Source organism: Gopherus evgoodei, chromosome 7 (assembly GCF_007399415.2).
Source record: "Gopherus evgoodei ecotype Sinaloan lineage chromosome 7, rGopEvg1_v1.p, whole genome shotgun sequence".
NCBI classification, from domain to species: Eukaryota; Metazoa; Chordata; order Testudines; family Testudinidae; genus Gopherus; species Gopherus evgoodei.
The window spans coordinates 72,703,734-72,716,746 of NC_044328.1; the positions used below are offsets into that span (position 1 = coordinate 72,703,734).

Sequence of the window (13,013 nt, forward strand, 5' to 3'; positions counted from 1 at the left end):
ATGCTTTGGAAGAAACATGCATGTGTCCCTCCCGCTACTACACACTTTCATAAGCACTAAAAGCCACATCAGCCTTTACAGATACTGACAGGTATTCTACACCCAATATTTCTGGGAACATTTTAGAAAACCCAATGACAAGCCAACGTTTTCTTGCCATTGAAAAATACCATGGAAAAAGTTGCAGTATCACTTCAAATGTTTCTACAGTATTGGAGATGTGAACAGCAGTGCCGGATTAAGTATGAGAGAATCAGGTGAGCCTGACTCAGCAAAATTATATTCCAAGATAATGGAAATCCAGAAAATGCATCTGAAGAAGTGGGCTGTAGCCCACAAAAGCTTATGCTCGAATACATTTGTTAGTCTCCAAGGTGCCACAAGTACTCCTGTTCTTTTTGCAGAAAAAGTATGTTTGTTGCACACAAAATATGGCACTAAAATGTGACTTGACTGAAGCACATTTTTTTAAAAAATAACCTCATTTTAATCAATCAGTAAAATGATTTTTGTACATTGACGTGATTTGAGTAAAATTTGCCATTGAGCTAATTTTCTGCTGCAGAAGAATGTAAAAAAATTTGACCGAAACATCAAGAGTATGTTGTGCAAACATGTAGTAGGTGCACAAACATCCCAATCTACATGTGAAGTATGCAAACATCCTGGTATATGTGCACAAGCTGAGAGCCAAAATTATGCCTGCGTGGTATGCATGCAGTTATGAAGACTGAGTTAAGGTTGTACCTAACTGAAGACACTGGGAAGTTTATATTGTCAGTAATTGGAAGTTTATTCTGCAAAATTTAGACATATTTTTAAAAATATCCCAAACAAGTTACAATTAGAAGTAAAAAACACAGCATTAAGCATTGGTTGATCAAATAATAAACAGAAGGCACATAAAAGCAATTTTCATAAGCTAGCAATAACATACCTTTCCCAAAAGGCAAATAGCATACATCATTCACTTGTCACCAAGTATTGCACAATGCCAAAAAATAAATAAATACACACATTCCGATTTTAGAAAAAGTCAACTGAACATGAAAGATCCTTCATACTTTATGTTATATGGATTGATTAGAGCTGATTACAGTCACTTCCCCCATTTTGTGCAACTGGCAAATGCCACAGTCTGATCTTTTCTCACTGCAGCCTTAGGCATTGATTTTATGTTCTCTTCAAAATTGTAGCAAACTATATTTTGCTTCAAACTTTCATAAGCTTGGCAGAGCTCATAGGGGGATGAGCCTGCATCCACTGAAGTCCCTGGCTAAATCTTCCACTGACATCAGTAGAATCAGGATTGGGCCCGTTGAGCGGTTTTTGACAAGCATTTCTGTCCAAACAGCTTTATGTTTACTTTTTCGAAAGAGGAGGTTGGAGAAGGATACAGCTTGGGCTGAAGCAACTCAAGATCCCCCATATCACTTAGTCAGTGCAGCCCAGTCCAGATTTGGACTGCCTCTTGAGAACGAGCGGAGAGTTCAGTCGCCACAGTTTGTTGGCAGACAGACTTAGAACTGAATAACAGGGCAAGGTAGTCTCATCTGCTCTGGTGGGTTTTGTATGCACACTGGACTGAGAGCAAATGCATTTCACTGACCAGCCATCACATAGTCACTGCTGACCCAGTCTCACCTGAATCAGTGTTCTGGAGGTGAAAGACCATTAGTGATCTCCCTGGGCTTCCATCTTAAAACAGGCGCCTTTTTTTAATGCTTCAGTTACAAACTTAATTACAAAGCATTCCTTCTTCCTCTTTTTTCCTATTATTTCAGCACACTTTGTTGCATACGCAGAGACAATATGCATTATATGCTCATCCAACACAAGAGCCTAAAGATGAAAGGAGACTGTTAAAGCACTGAGCCCTAAATAGTTTTTAATGACCAGCTGCAGACTAGTCAGGGTGAACTGAGGGCCAAATCTCTGGCATCCAATAAGGTGTGCTCAGGTTTTAAGACACCCCAGCTTGCCCGGGGTTTGAAAGCCATGCCCAATTCCCATGTTTGCATGAATCAGGCATATGAAGCCATGATATCTTCTGCTCTGCTTTTCTTGGTAGACTAAAAACAGTTCCTTCTTCTAGATTACCAGGCATATGGACCTGCAGCTGATCCGCTTTGTCCTCCCAAGGACAGAGTTACAGGGAGAATATCACCGGGGGCTGCATTTGGCTCTAGCTACATAGCGGCACACCTGCACTAGACTGTGACATGTTTCCTCAGAGTGTAAGTGGGGCCTGAACAGACCATGTTTGTAATGAACCTTGATGCCACTGTCCCAGCTGTGGTCTCTCTCAGAGCAGCACAGTTGCACAATAGACTTTGGAAAGTAAAGAACGCAACGGACACTTGTTTAAATGGACAGTTTGGCATGAGGAAAGTTCTGAGCAGCAAAAGAGGGAGGCTGGCTGGGCAGAGATGTGAGGGTTGTTTTTAGATGCCAGTTAAGCAGCTGAAACAAGTGAGGCGCAGCTCACTGCTGAGCCCAACCGTAAGGTCTTAATCACTCCAGTGAAATTCCACCACGGAGATGCCATCAGAACATGTCCCTCTGACCAAACTCACATTAGAGGAAACGTGTGTGACAGTCTGCTCTAGTGGTACGAGTCAGAATTAGCCAGGATTGAATGGACAGACTGCAGGCAGTCTCTCCCCCTCACCCCCAGCCTGTATGCCTGCTTTAACACAGGGGTTCTCAAACTTCATTGCACCCTGACCCCCTTCAGACAACAAAAATGACTATATGACCCCAGGGGGGAACCGAAGCCTGACCCTGCCCAAGCCACCCAAGGGCTTCAGCAGCAGGCAGGGGGCCTATAACCTGAGCCCCACCACCCAGGGCTGAAGCCCTCAGGCTTTGGGGCCAGGTGGTGGGGCTAGGGCTTCAGCTTCAGCCCCAGACCCCAGCAAGTCTAAGCCAACCCTGGCGACCCCATTAAAACAGGGTTGCAACCCATTTTGGGGTCCCGACCCACATTTTGAGAACGACTGCAAGTTTAACATACACTGGCTACAGGTTTATCTGGAAAGGAAATGTTCTGAAATTGGGAGAGGGGCATCTTCATGCTTTGCTCTTTTCCTTCTGCCCCACATTCCTCAGTTCTTATACCCTTGGAGATAGGAAAGCAGTTAATTCCTGCAATGCTGCAGCACAGAACTGACCTTAGGGGCAGAGCACGAGAGAGCTACACAGGCAAAGGAGCTACTGATTGCACAGGGCTAAACCGAAGGGAAGAACCCACCAAGATGTGTGTAAAGTAAAACAGAAGTGAGCACTGAACAGGATTTGGTCCCTGAATTAACTCTCCTCTTCAGTTTTATTTCCTTTAACTCATTCCTTCCATTTGCAGTTTCATTTTCTCCTCGATTAGGTAAAGAAACTTTTTTCAGTTCAATGGAAAAATGTTGGGGACTGCGCCTGCTAGGGAAAGGGACACAAACCCAACTCCTGCTCTCTGCATCTCAACCCTTCCCCCTGACTAAAGCAAGTCACCAGCATGCTACGGCAAGCGAGCATTCAGAGCCTGTAGTGTTCCGAGTAACACCTGGTTAGTGGAAGAGAACACTCATGTACTTTTAAAGGAGCACCCATAGCACTTGCTTGCAGTGTCATTGTAGCCTTGTGGGTCACAGGCTATGAGAGGAGGAGGGTGAGGTAATATTGTTTATTGGAGCAGCTTCTGTTGGTGGAAGGGATGAGCTTCAGAGCCCCATAGAGCTGCACTGAAAAGAGAGTTTTCACTTGATTGTGAACTGAAGATGCGTTTCACAAGTGCCACCCTGAACTGTTTGAATGACCCACATCTCTACAAAGCAACAGTAGGGGGCACCCAGTGGATTCCTTGTTCAACAACTCCCTCCATTGGCCATTTTCTGTATTGCAGGGGATGAGGAGCTGCAACTCTGGTTGCTCTGTCGCCTGCTTACCTGAGCTCTCTCTGGGCCTAGAGGGCTGGATTCAGCTAGAAAGGGATGGCTCCTCTCCCCCACACAGCTACCACAGGGAGGGAAGGGAAAAGAGAAGCTGAGAACCAACAAGTTATTGCTATCCAATTCTTTACCCTGGGCAGGAGCAGAGTAGCCTCTAACTTGTGCCAGCCATCAAAGGTCCCCTGTGAGCCATGTCAGCCAGGGATTGCTGGAGCTCCCTATGTTCTCCTCACCCTAGGCCTGAAAGCCAGCTACCCCAACTCTCTATGATGAGGACTCAGTAGTGGTTTTTGCTCCTTGTGCCATCTGAGTGGCACAAGGGGAAGCAGAACTAAGAAGCCCTTTGACCTTTTTGAAAACATGCAGCCCTCAGGTGGATTTGGTTGGACACGGCTGCTGCAGGTGCAGCTTTGCTAAACAGGATGCTTAGGGCAAGCAAAACCCAACCACTGAATGGGATGTCTGTGCCCAGTGAAGTAAGCAACAATTAAATCCATATTTGAGCCACAAAATACATACACCTTATCAACACACGTTATTACAGAGCATAAACAGCTTTAACATGGATATGATACTCAAACGCATACAGGGAAGGGGGAAGGTCAAAGGACTGTTAACAATTTCTTCCCCTAATGCAAGAGGTCAGCTGTTTGGATTTAAAGTAACAAGGCCCCTAGAAGGCATGTATATGGAGCTGTTTCATGTGACAGAGCAATTCCCTCACCAGCTGTTAGGGAGCCTTGCATCCAATGCAGTGTATATAGCACCTAACCAGAGTCTTTCCCCATCCAAAGACAATGGGGTGGGCAGAGAAAAGGGCTGTATAAAAATGACTTTTGCTTGAATAAGGAAGTCTTCACATAGCCCTTTTTGCAGAACCATCATGTCCTATAACTATTAAAGGAAGATCCGTTACAGGAGATTTGGTGGGAATGAGCCAGTGTTCAAATGTTACACCACCAAACTACTGAGATCCACTATTCCGATGCAGCTCATGATGAGCATTCTTTGAAGACAGTCTCTGAATGGAGCTTTTAAATTTTTTAATTTTTTTTTTTTTAACATTTTCCAGTGACTCTCTTTAGTTGTTTTTATAACTCTCGGGGCATAGGAAGCATGTTCTTGGTGAGAGGTGTAACCCCATATGAGGTGTAAAACTGTCAGAAGACTCGTCCAAATTCTCTTTGCCACCTTGGATAGTTTTTCCTTAAAATCTAGAAGTCCCAAGACACTCCAAGAAAAAAAAAATGTCACAAAAGGCTGGGAGATTTCTCAGTGAAATGTTACTACAAAATGCACCAGAGCTAGGGGGCAGGGAGGGGGAAATCATCTGGCTTCCATCTATAAATAGTAAAAAAGATCCTTTAAAATTTCTGTATATATATATATATTTTTTTTTCTATATATATCTGTACACATAACACACTAGAATATCCCATATTCCAATGATCTCAGGATTCAGCGACCTCGTGGAGGCACAGGTGGAGGAAAAAAGTTTTCATTGCTTACAGGCCTGCAACAAGACACAGAAGCATATTAGAAACCCGAGAACAGGGGTTTGAAACAACATTCTATTTAGTGTAAGAATGAAATGTACTTGATATTTAAGTTTGCATAAGAAGGGCAGAGTCTTATGCATTCAAGTTTACATAAGAATGTGAGCAGGAACTGGCAATCAGTAATTCATCAACGGAGATGGGAACAGAACCCAAGAGTCCTGTGTAATGCTGGACAAATCACTTTAACCTCTCTGCCTTGGTTCCTTCATCTATAAATGGCTACAACAGTATAGTAGCTGCCTGCCTCACAGGGCTGTTGGAAGATTTAATGTCTGTAGAATTCTGTGTTATACTAACACTCTGAACTTGCAGAATCTTTCTTCTGAGGCTCTCAGAATGAGAGCAAGGGGAGGGATATAGCTGGTAGCTGCAAGCTTCAAAAGCTGATTCACACCTACTTTAGGGGAGTTAGTTATACAGTTGCAAGAGCCAAGGAAACATGGAATTCACTGCTTCTGGACATGGCTGGCAACTATATCTGGACTTATTGTAACAGCTGGAGAAGTTTATTAACATCTGTAGTTATACAAGCCAGGATTCTAAAGCCTGGATTACACAGAGTGGCACTGGTTTAATTAAAGGGATTTTTTTTTAACTGAGTTTGCAGCAATGTTAAAACACACCTTTAGTTAAGCTAGTGCAGCTTTAGGGCTGAGAAAAGTCCTAAAGGTAAATAAATCTACTTCCAAGTGTAAAAACAGATTGCCCAGTGGGAGGGAGTCCCCCCCACACATATACAGCATTGCCTGTGAGTGTATTGTGAGGGGTTCTTCTCCAAAGGATCATGTATTGAACCTCTGCCAAAGGCATGATACTGGATCAGATGGATCAATCTAATTCAGCATGGCAAACATCATGTTCCAGTAACACAATACCTTTTAGCATGTAAGCTGTACGAACAGGATTGCCAGTCAGGTTACTAACCAGGAAATTAATTCCACTAAGTACTATGTGAGTGTAAAATGGATTCCAGAATTTACACAAGATTTGTTTATTTTGTTAACAGCCTTGTCATTCTGGTGAAAATGATGCATTACATCTGCAGCCTTCTAGCTGTTTGCATTGTGCTACAAACACCAACCTCTCAGACACTTGTGTTCAAGCTCAAGTTACATGTTTTACCTGCTTGCACCTCGTGGAGGTATTCTCGGAGGCCTTTCAGGTAGCGTGAGGGGAAACCTCTCCACTTGCTGCGGTATTGGACTGCGGCTTCTGGTAGCTTCTAGGATTTCATTATCCTACAAAAAGGAAAGACAGAAGGGGGAGTGAAGTTTTGCCAAAACATCTATAATACACTAGTATCTCAGATCCTCGTAAGGCTCTCACTCAAATAAGTATATTTCCTTCAGTATCATTATGAGAGCATAACCTCTTGGCTAGATAAATCAGTGTATGACGATCGATCCACTTACAGTATGACCAAGAATACAGTTAGATGAACTATGAATAATATCCTGCCCAGGAGGTGTGCCAGGGGCCTTGTGGAACAGATCATTAGGAAAGGCTCCTGCCTCAGAGAGATTGCAAATAGACTACAGACATGAGGGCGAGACAGAAGGGGAGGAATTGGGCTACAGGGTTACATAAATAAAGCTATGAGGAGGCTCTTTAGCAACCACATTTTAAAGTCACTTGTTTCTCGTAAGTTTCACAGCAGAAGTGGGTTTTGTTTGATTTAAAGCATTTGGCTTTTTTGCCATTTATGCATTTTCAAGGGAAATATTTAAGAAGCCATTTAAAAACTAATGCAAAAACCAGGCCTAGGTTTGTCAACAGCCAGCATAGGATAAAGATTAAGGCTTACCTCGCTGTCACCTTCCATCCCACTACTGACACTCAATGTACTTCGAGTACTCGATCGGTTACTGGCACTACCTAGTTAGAAGACAAGAGATGAGCACGTCATTAAATCTTGTCAATTTCTAAAGATATTAGCAATACAGAAGTCATTCTGAACTCCTATTTACCTCTTAATGCCTATTATTTAACACTCATTTTAATAAACTCACTTACGTTTTAATGCTTCCTTCACTCGCAGTCATTTGCATTTCACTCAGCTTGGGCAGCAAAACCGGGCTCATTTACTTCACTTTGTTTTTAGCAAGTTTCTCATGCAAAGCCCTGCATGTGCACTGGGGTTTCCAACACCCTATTTCATTGAAAGTTTGTGACTCTGACACTGGCTTATTTTTACGTTGGATACACACCTTATTTTCATGTGTATTTAAATTGACACTTCCATGGCAGTTCTATTAATTACACGGACACAGCAGTATCTAGAGGTCTGTGCAGTATTGGCATAATATGCTACAAGATTAGAAAGCTCAAGAATCTTTTTTAAACCAAATGGGGTGTTTAGAGGTCCCCAAAGCCCCCATATTTAAACATAATGGCACTGGAGCCAGGGCTAGTCCGTTTGCCACAGGAGGAACTCCCAGCTTTTGGGGAGCTGCCCAGGCCCAGCTGGTATGAATGGATGGCACCTTCAGAGAACCCCATCCTTCCTCTCAACACAGTTCTGGGACACCCAGCCCACTCTTTGAGGAACCAGGACCACAGCCAGATTGTGCTGGGGTAAGCGGTAGCTATTGGAGGAATCCCTATAAAATTGGTACCCTGCCTAACTCCCATCTCGTATAATGATCGATACACGAGTCACTGGCTAGCCCACTACAGTTGGCCTCCACCCCAGAGATGTGCCAAACATACCCAGCCAAGGCGACAGTGGCAACCTGCTGGGGCCCAGTTCTGCCTTCACAGGCAGCAAATAACCCCTGCTGATTTCTATCAGAGTTACTCAGCCTGCGATGAAAATCAGGAGCTACATGCATCATTTGCATGAAATGGAGCAGATTACAAGCAAACTTCAATAACATATTCAAGCGTGTCTGAATCACTGAGGAGCCCAAGTCCCATTGGCTATCACTTCTGAAAGCGTGAGCCCTTATCTATAATAGCAGAGGGAATGGCCCATAGAGACTACTGGTGTTCAGTTCCCTGCATGCAATGTTCCTAGGCTCTTCAAATCAAGTTGGTGCACTGCATACTGGGAAATCAGGGATTGTAGCCAGGGGCCAATTTCCTTTCTATTTAAAGCAGTTGCTACTGAAGTCACTGGGAGGTGTGTTTTTTACTTCAATGGGAGCAGGATCAGCCTGACACATTCCGGGCTAATGCTGCCGTGTTTGCCTTGGAGAGTTCTGAGGGCTAACTTTGCTCCTGCTGATTCCAAAGGCAGGCAGAGGAGATGATTTCAGGCCAACTTTCCTGTATTTCCAAAGGCAGGCAGAGGAGATGATTTCAGGCCAACTTTCCTGTATGGGATGCCTGAGATGCATGGCTTGCTTACTTGCAGTGCTAGAGGTGCTTTCTGTTTTCCACTCTCCTCGCTTTATCTCCTTTCTTGGTGGGAAAACATTTTTCCTCGGGCCAAATTCATAAATGCCACATTCCAGTTTCCCAGGAGCATTGTGAGACGGTCGTATAGGCACTGTGATTTCCAAGTCTAGAAAGGAAAATAGCCATGAACAAGTCAGTGGCAGCCTATCTCAGGTACTACAGGCTACTTATACATCCAAACAGAGGATTAAACATGAATTACTCAAGCATTGATTCCCACAGGGGCTTTGCTTCCATTGCTCAATTTCCATCAACATTCAGATGGACTGGGCAGATCGACCACACTGCTACTGCTTGCAAGGGGAAGGCCACAGGACTGAGTCATATTAATCTGGTTTAGTGCAAAGAGAGGACACTTATCAAAAGGAGCATCACCATGGATGATTAGCAGACACAACCACCTCTGGGCTGGAGCAACATTTAGCGTTACTATTCTCTATGCACAAAAGAAATGCACGCATTAGAATGACTCAGTTAACACTTGGCTCCTCCAGCTCTCTCGCCCAGCTGTAGCAGTAGGTAGAGCAGCCGAAGAGTTGATGTTAAGGTCGTCATGCCCTATTCCGGACTGCCACTCATTTGCTGGGTGCCCCTGGGCAAGTCAGCAAATTGCTCTGCTCATGGACAAGATGTCATTGCTGCAGGCAGGAAGAGCTGAGGAGATGAAGGAGTCAGCACTTGTAAAGCTCTTCGCCCACGAGAAGCACAACAGGAATGGTGAGGGACGGGCAGGCTAGAGGCTATAGGCCATGGACATGCGTCTACCAATTCAGCTCCACTCCTGTTTGTCAGACAACCTGTCAGAATCAACTTTTTACCATAGTTGGCCTTCTTGGTCTCCAAAATGGAACAGACAGAAGATCCAGGAGTCCAGATCCAGTAAGATCACACAGGGCAGCCCAGGCACTGACCCAAACCTTTCCCTCACTCAAGCCAAGGGGCAACCATGCTGCCCAGCAGCTACGTGGTCCAACCTCAGAACAAGGAAGCCGGCAGGCAGAGGGGTTGCTGAGCACTAGGACAGCCTCAGTCTAAGGAGGAGGTGGTCAATGCACTGCACTAGCCTGGAGGTCAGGGGGTTTAGGCACCATCTAACTGAAGCCCCAAGAGCGCAAAGCCTTCCCCAGCCCCACTGAGCTGGAGTGGGTCTCTGCAGCCATCCGAGTCAGCTGCAGACATCTTGGAAGGGGCAACAGAGGGCTACCAGCTCTGGAACAGAATCTTCAGCCCAGGGACATTTTGCTGACCCATCCCTGCTCTTCCTCACACTCCCCTGGCAGCTCCAGGTGTGTGACTGTAGCAGCCTCTTGTAGGGGCAGCATTTCTCCAGAAGGTCTATGGGGCAGGCAGTGTCAGCAGCCAGGAAGAGCTCTTTCAGGGACCCTGCAGATCCTTCCACTCCAGCCTGACTGTTCAGAACCTTGGGCAGACCAGCACAGAGCTCCTCATCCACAGGAGTAAGGGGCCTACATGAAGGGGAAGGAATTGGCTCTGAATGCTCAATCTTTAGAAGGCTGGTAGCTTCCAGGACAGCTGGTTCTACCAGTCCTTAGTATGATCTCTCCTGTCCCCATGATATCTTGCATCAGGGAACAGTTACAGGACCAAGCGCTTCGCCCTTCAGCACAGTCTTTGATTCCTGGATCTCCAGGGGCTTCCATTCATGGCCTAAGGTTCACCCCTGGAGATGGGTAGCATCCTCATTTACAGACAGGGAAACTGAGGCACAGGCAGTTAAGTAGCTTGCCCATGTTTTAATGCTGATATATCATACAGGTGTGTATTTTATGTGTATATATTACACACAGATGGGTATATTAATATATTACCCAGAGTTCATAAAATACTTGCAGACAAGTTCCAGTCTACAAAGGCCACGCAGATGAGTGTGGGATTGGCAGACACTCTGCAAGTGACCCCATTAGTAGCTTCATAACTGGAGAGAGAGTTTGAGTAAATTTGTTACCTGAACGTTTTCCTGTTTTTTGCTTCTCAATTTGCCTGCGGGTGATGCTGTCTCGTAGCCGTTTCAGATTTTCCTAGAACGTCACAATAAATTCTTTTCAGTGCTTGGGATAAATGAACACATGCAGTTTTATGATAGCACCAAGAATGTACTCAGGCTAAATCTGTCTCCAAGCTGCATCACCAGCAACAAAATCTGTCTGGAGTTCAATCTGTGCGACCAGGTTTTAATCTATTCCTGAGAGAAGTCCACATGGTGTGCGCATGGCTCTTCAGGAACCAAGCGATTTGGAGATGCTCATGGCATATGGTCTGAATCAGGCTCAGAGACCCACCAATATCTTGTGGAAAAGATCTGGAGAACATTCTGTCTGGAGAGGATTCTGCTGATCTTATATACCCTGGTTTCCTATGTTTCTATTCCCCCTATTATGGACACCAGCACAGAAAGAGGATTTGTGCTGCTGCTCACTGCCCACCTGACATCACCACCAGCCATTTCAATGGGGCAAGCAGGAGACAGTGAGTGCAGGAGGGGAATGGGCCGCCACACATCCCAATTTCTGAGGCTCAGTTCTGGTGGAATTCAAAACCTCCCTGCTGAAACAAGGGGGGAACTGCAGTCCAGAAACACAGGTGAGGCTGATGAGACATCCCCACAGCATGACAGTGCCTGGTGATGTTGCTGTCTTATGGGGATGCGAGTGTTGCACTGTGGAGAGAGGACAGTCTCAGTTCACACAGCCTTAAAAAGGAGGCAACCCTATACAAGTGGAGACACAGCAGTTGCACCCGCTAGGCAACTGAGTCAAGTTTAAAATCAGAACAGCAACTATGCTCCACCCCAGGGAGAGAGGATAACAGGGTGGAAGGAGGAACACTTGACCCTTAGGAGCTGTTCTTGTCTCTAAACATCTGCTGGAACGATGGCAGCTGGCACAGAACCTGCCCCCAGCAGGCCTTTAATCTAGGGAGAAGTGACGGGTTCTCATGAGTCCCTCTTGATAAAGAAGACCGCCTCCGGGCGAGAATGAGGTGGAGAAAGTGGCTTGCTTTTGTCCTGTCAGCACCCACAGGAGTCTCAATCGCCATCAGCCCCACACAGCGCTCTCACGGACGCCAGGGCTGGCTCCGTTGCAGCATGAATGAGAGGCTTTGCTAGGAGCTGGTGCCACATTTAAGGTGGGAATATGAAAAATTAAGACTTGGATGCTCATTTCCAGACCCCCACTACAAACTGCTGAGTGACAGTAACCCTATGACTCCCTCCTGGACTAGTCACAAGTTAGGCGCTTTTTCCAAAAGTAGGTTCTCCTGAACACCCGGAGAGTCATCATTAGGAAGTCTCTGGAGGCAGTAGGTGGGGGAAGCCTTCTCTTATTCTGGCTTGCAAAGTGCCAGGGGAGGATCATCCCCCCGTTTCAGCACAGCACAAGTGCTTGCAGCCGGTACACTGTTCCTGATCCGAGGTAGACAGGAACTGACAGCCTACAGGGATTAGGCACAAAGTCATAACCTTCTGACAGGCGTGGGGTAGCTTGTCTGATCTTAGTTGGGTGGGGCTCAGTCCAGTTCCTGGTAAGCAGGGATCCACATTACAAAAGTCACCCCCGCTATCACTGGTCCCTCATTAGGCCATTTCAGAAGGGAGGCCAGTGACTGAGCAGGACTGGTGACCCCCACAGGGACAGCCAATCCAGCTCAGAGATGAGACCTGCTGGTGGGGCAATTTCAGAGACACTAGCAATGCTGGCTGCATTGCACCTATTCTGTAAAGAGAGAATGGAATTCACCAGCCCCGAACTAGCTAAGAAGGTGTTTTTAACCGTGGTAGATGCCTGTACCTGTTGGAAACGGAATGATTCTGATCTCTTCTTCTGGTTCAGTTGCCACTCCTTAAAATGGAGCACGGCTTCATCAACATTGAGTATCCCCATCTTGACTTGTTCCTGTAGCGTAATTAACTGCCGCTGACCTGGGGTTTTCATCCCAGCGAATGGGTCATATATGCTTGATTGTGACTGGTCCCTGACAAGCCTGACTGCAGGCTCTGAAAAGAGAAAGTTAAACACCTACTGAGCTTGGGGTTGTTTTTTTATACTCAAGGACACAGATCTTAGCTGCCCCACACCATTATGTTACTGCAGGG

General features: G+C 45.7%; 1 protein-coding gene across 4 annotated transcripts in view; it reads right to left on the bottom strand.

Moving 5' to 3' along the window:
- Nucleotides 1-2,912: 2,912 nt before the first annotated feature.
- Nucleotides 2,913-13,013, bottom strand: part of PIK3AP1 (phosphoinositide-3-kinase adaptor protein 1) — a 76,749-nt gene continuing 66,648 nt past the window's right edge. For all 4 annotated transcript variants that reach the window (XM_030570384.1, XM_030570382.1, XM_030570385.1 and 1 more), the window contains 6 exons: nucleotides 12,709-12,914; nucleotides 10,866-10,938; nucleotides 8,850-9,005; nucleotides 7,305-7,375; nucleotides 6,623-6,738; nucleotides 2,913-5,454 (listed from right to left, as the gene is read on the bottom strand). In XM_030570384.1, the coding sequence (XP_030426244.1) occupies nucleotides 5,400-5,454; nucleotides 6,623-6,738; nucleotides 7,305-7,375; nucleotides 8,850-9,005; nucleotides 10,866-10,938; nucleotides 12,709-12,914 (677 nt within the window). In that variant the 3' untranslated portion in view covers nucleotides 2,913-5,399. The remainder of the gene's footprint in view (nucleotides 5,455-6,622; nucleotides 6,739-7,304; nucleotides 7,376-8,849; nucleotides 9,006-10,865; nucleotides 10,939-12,708; nucleotides 12,915-13,013) is intronic.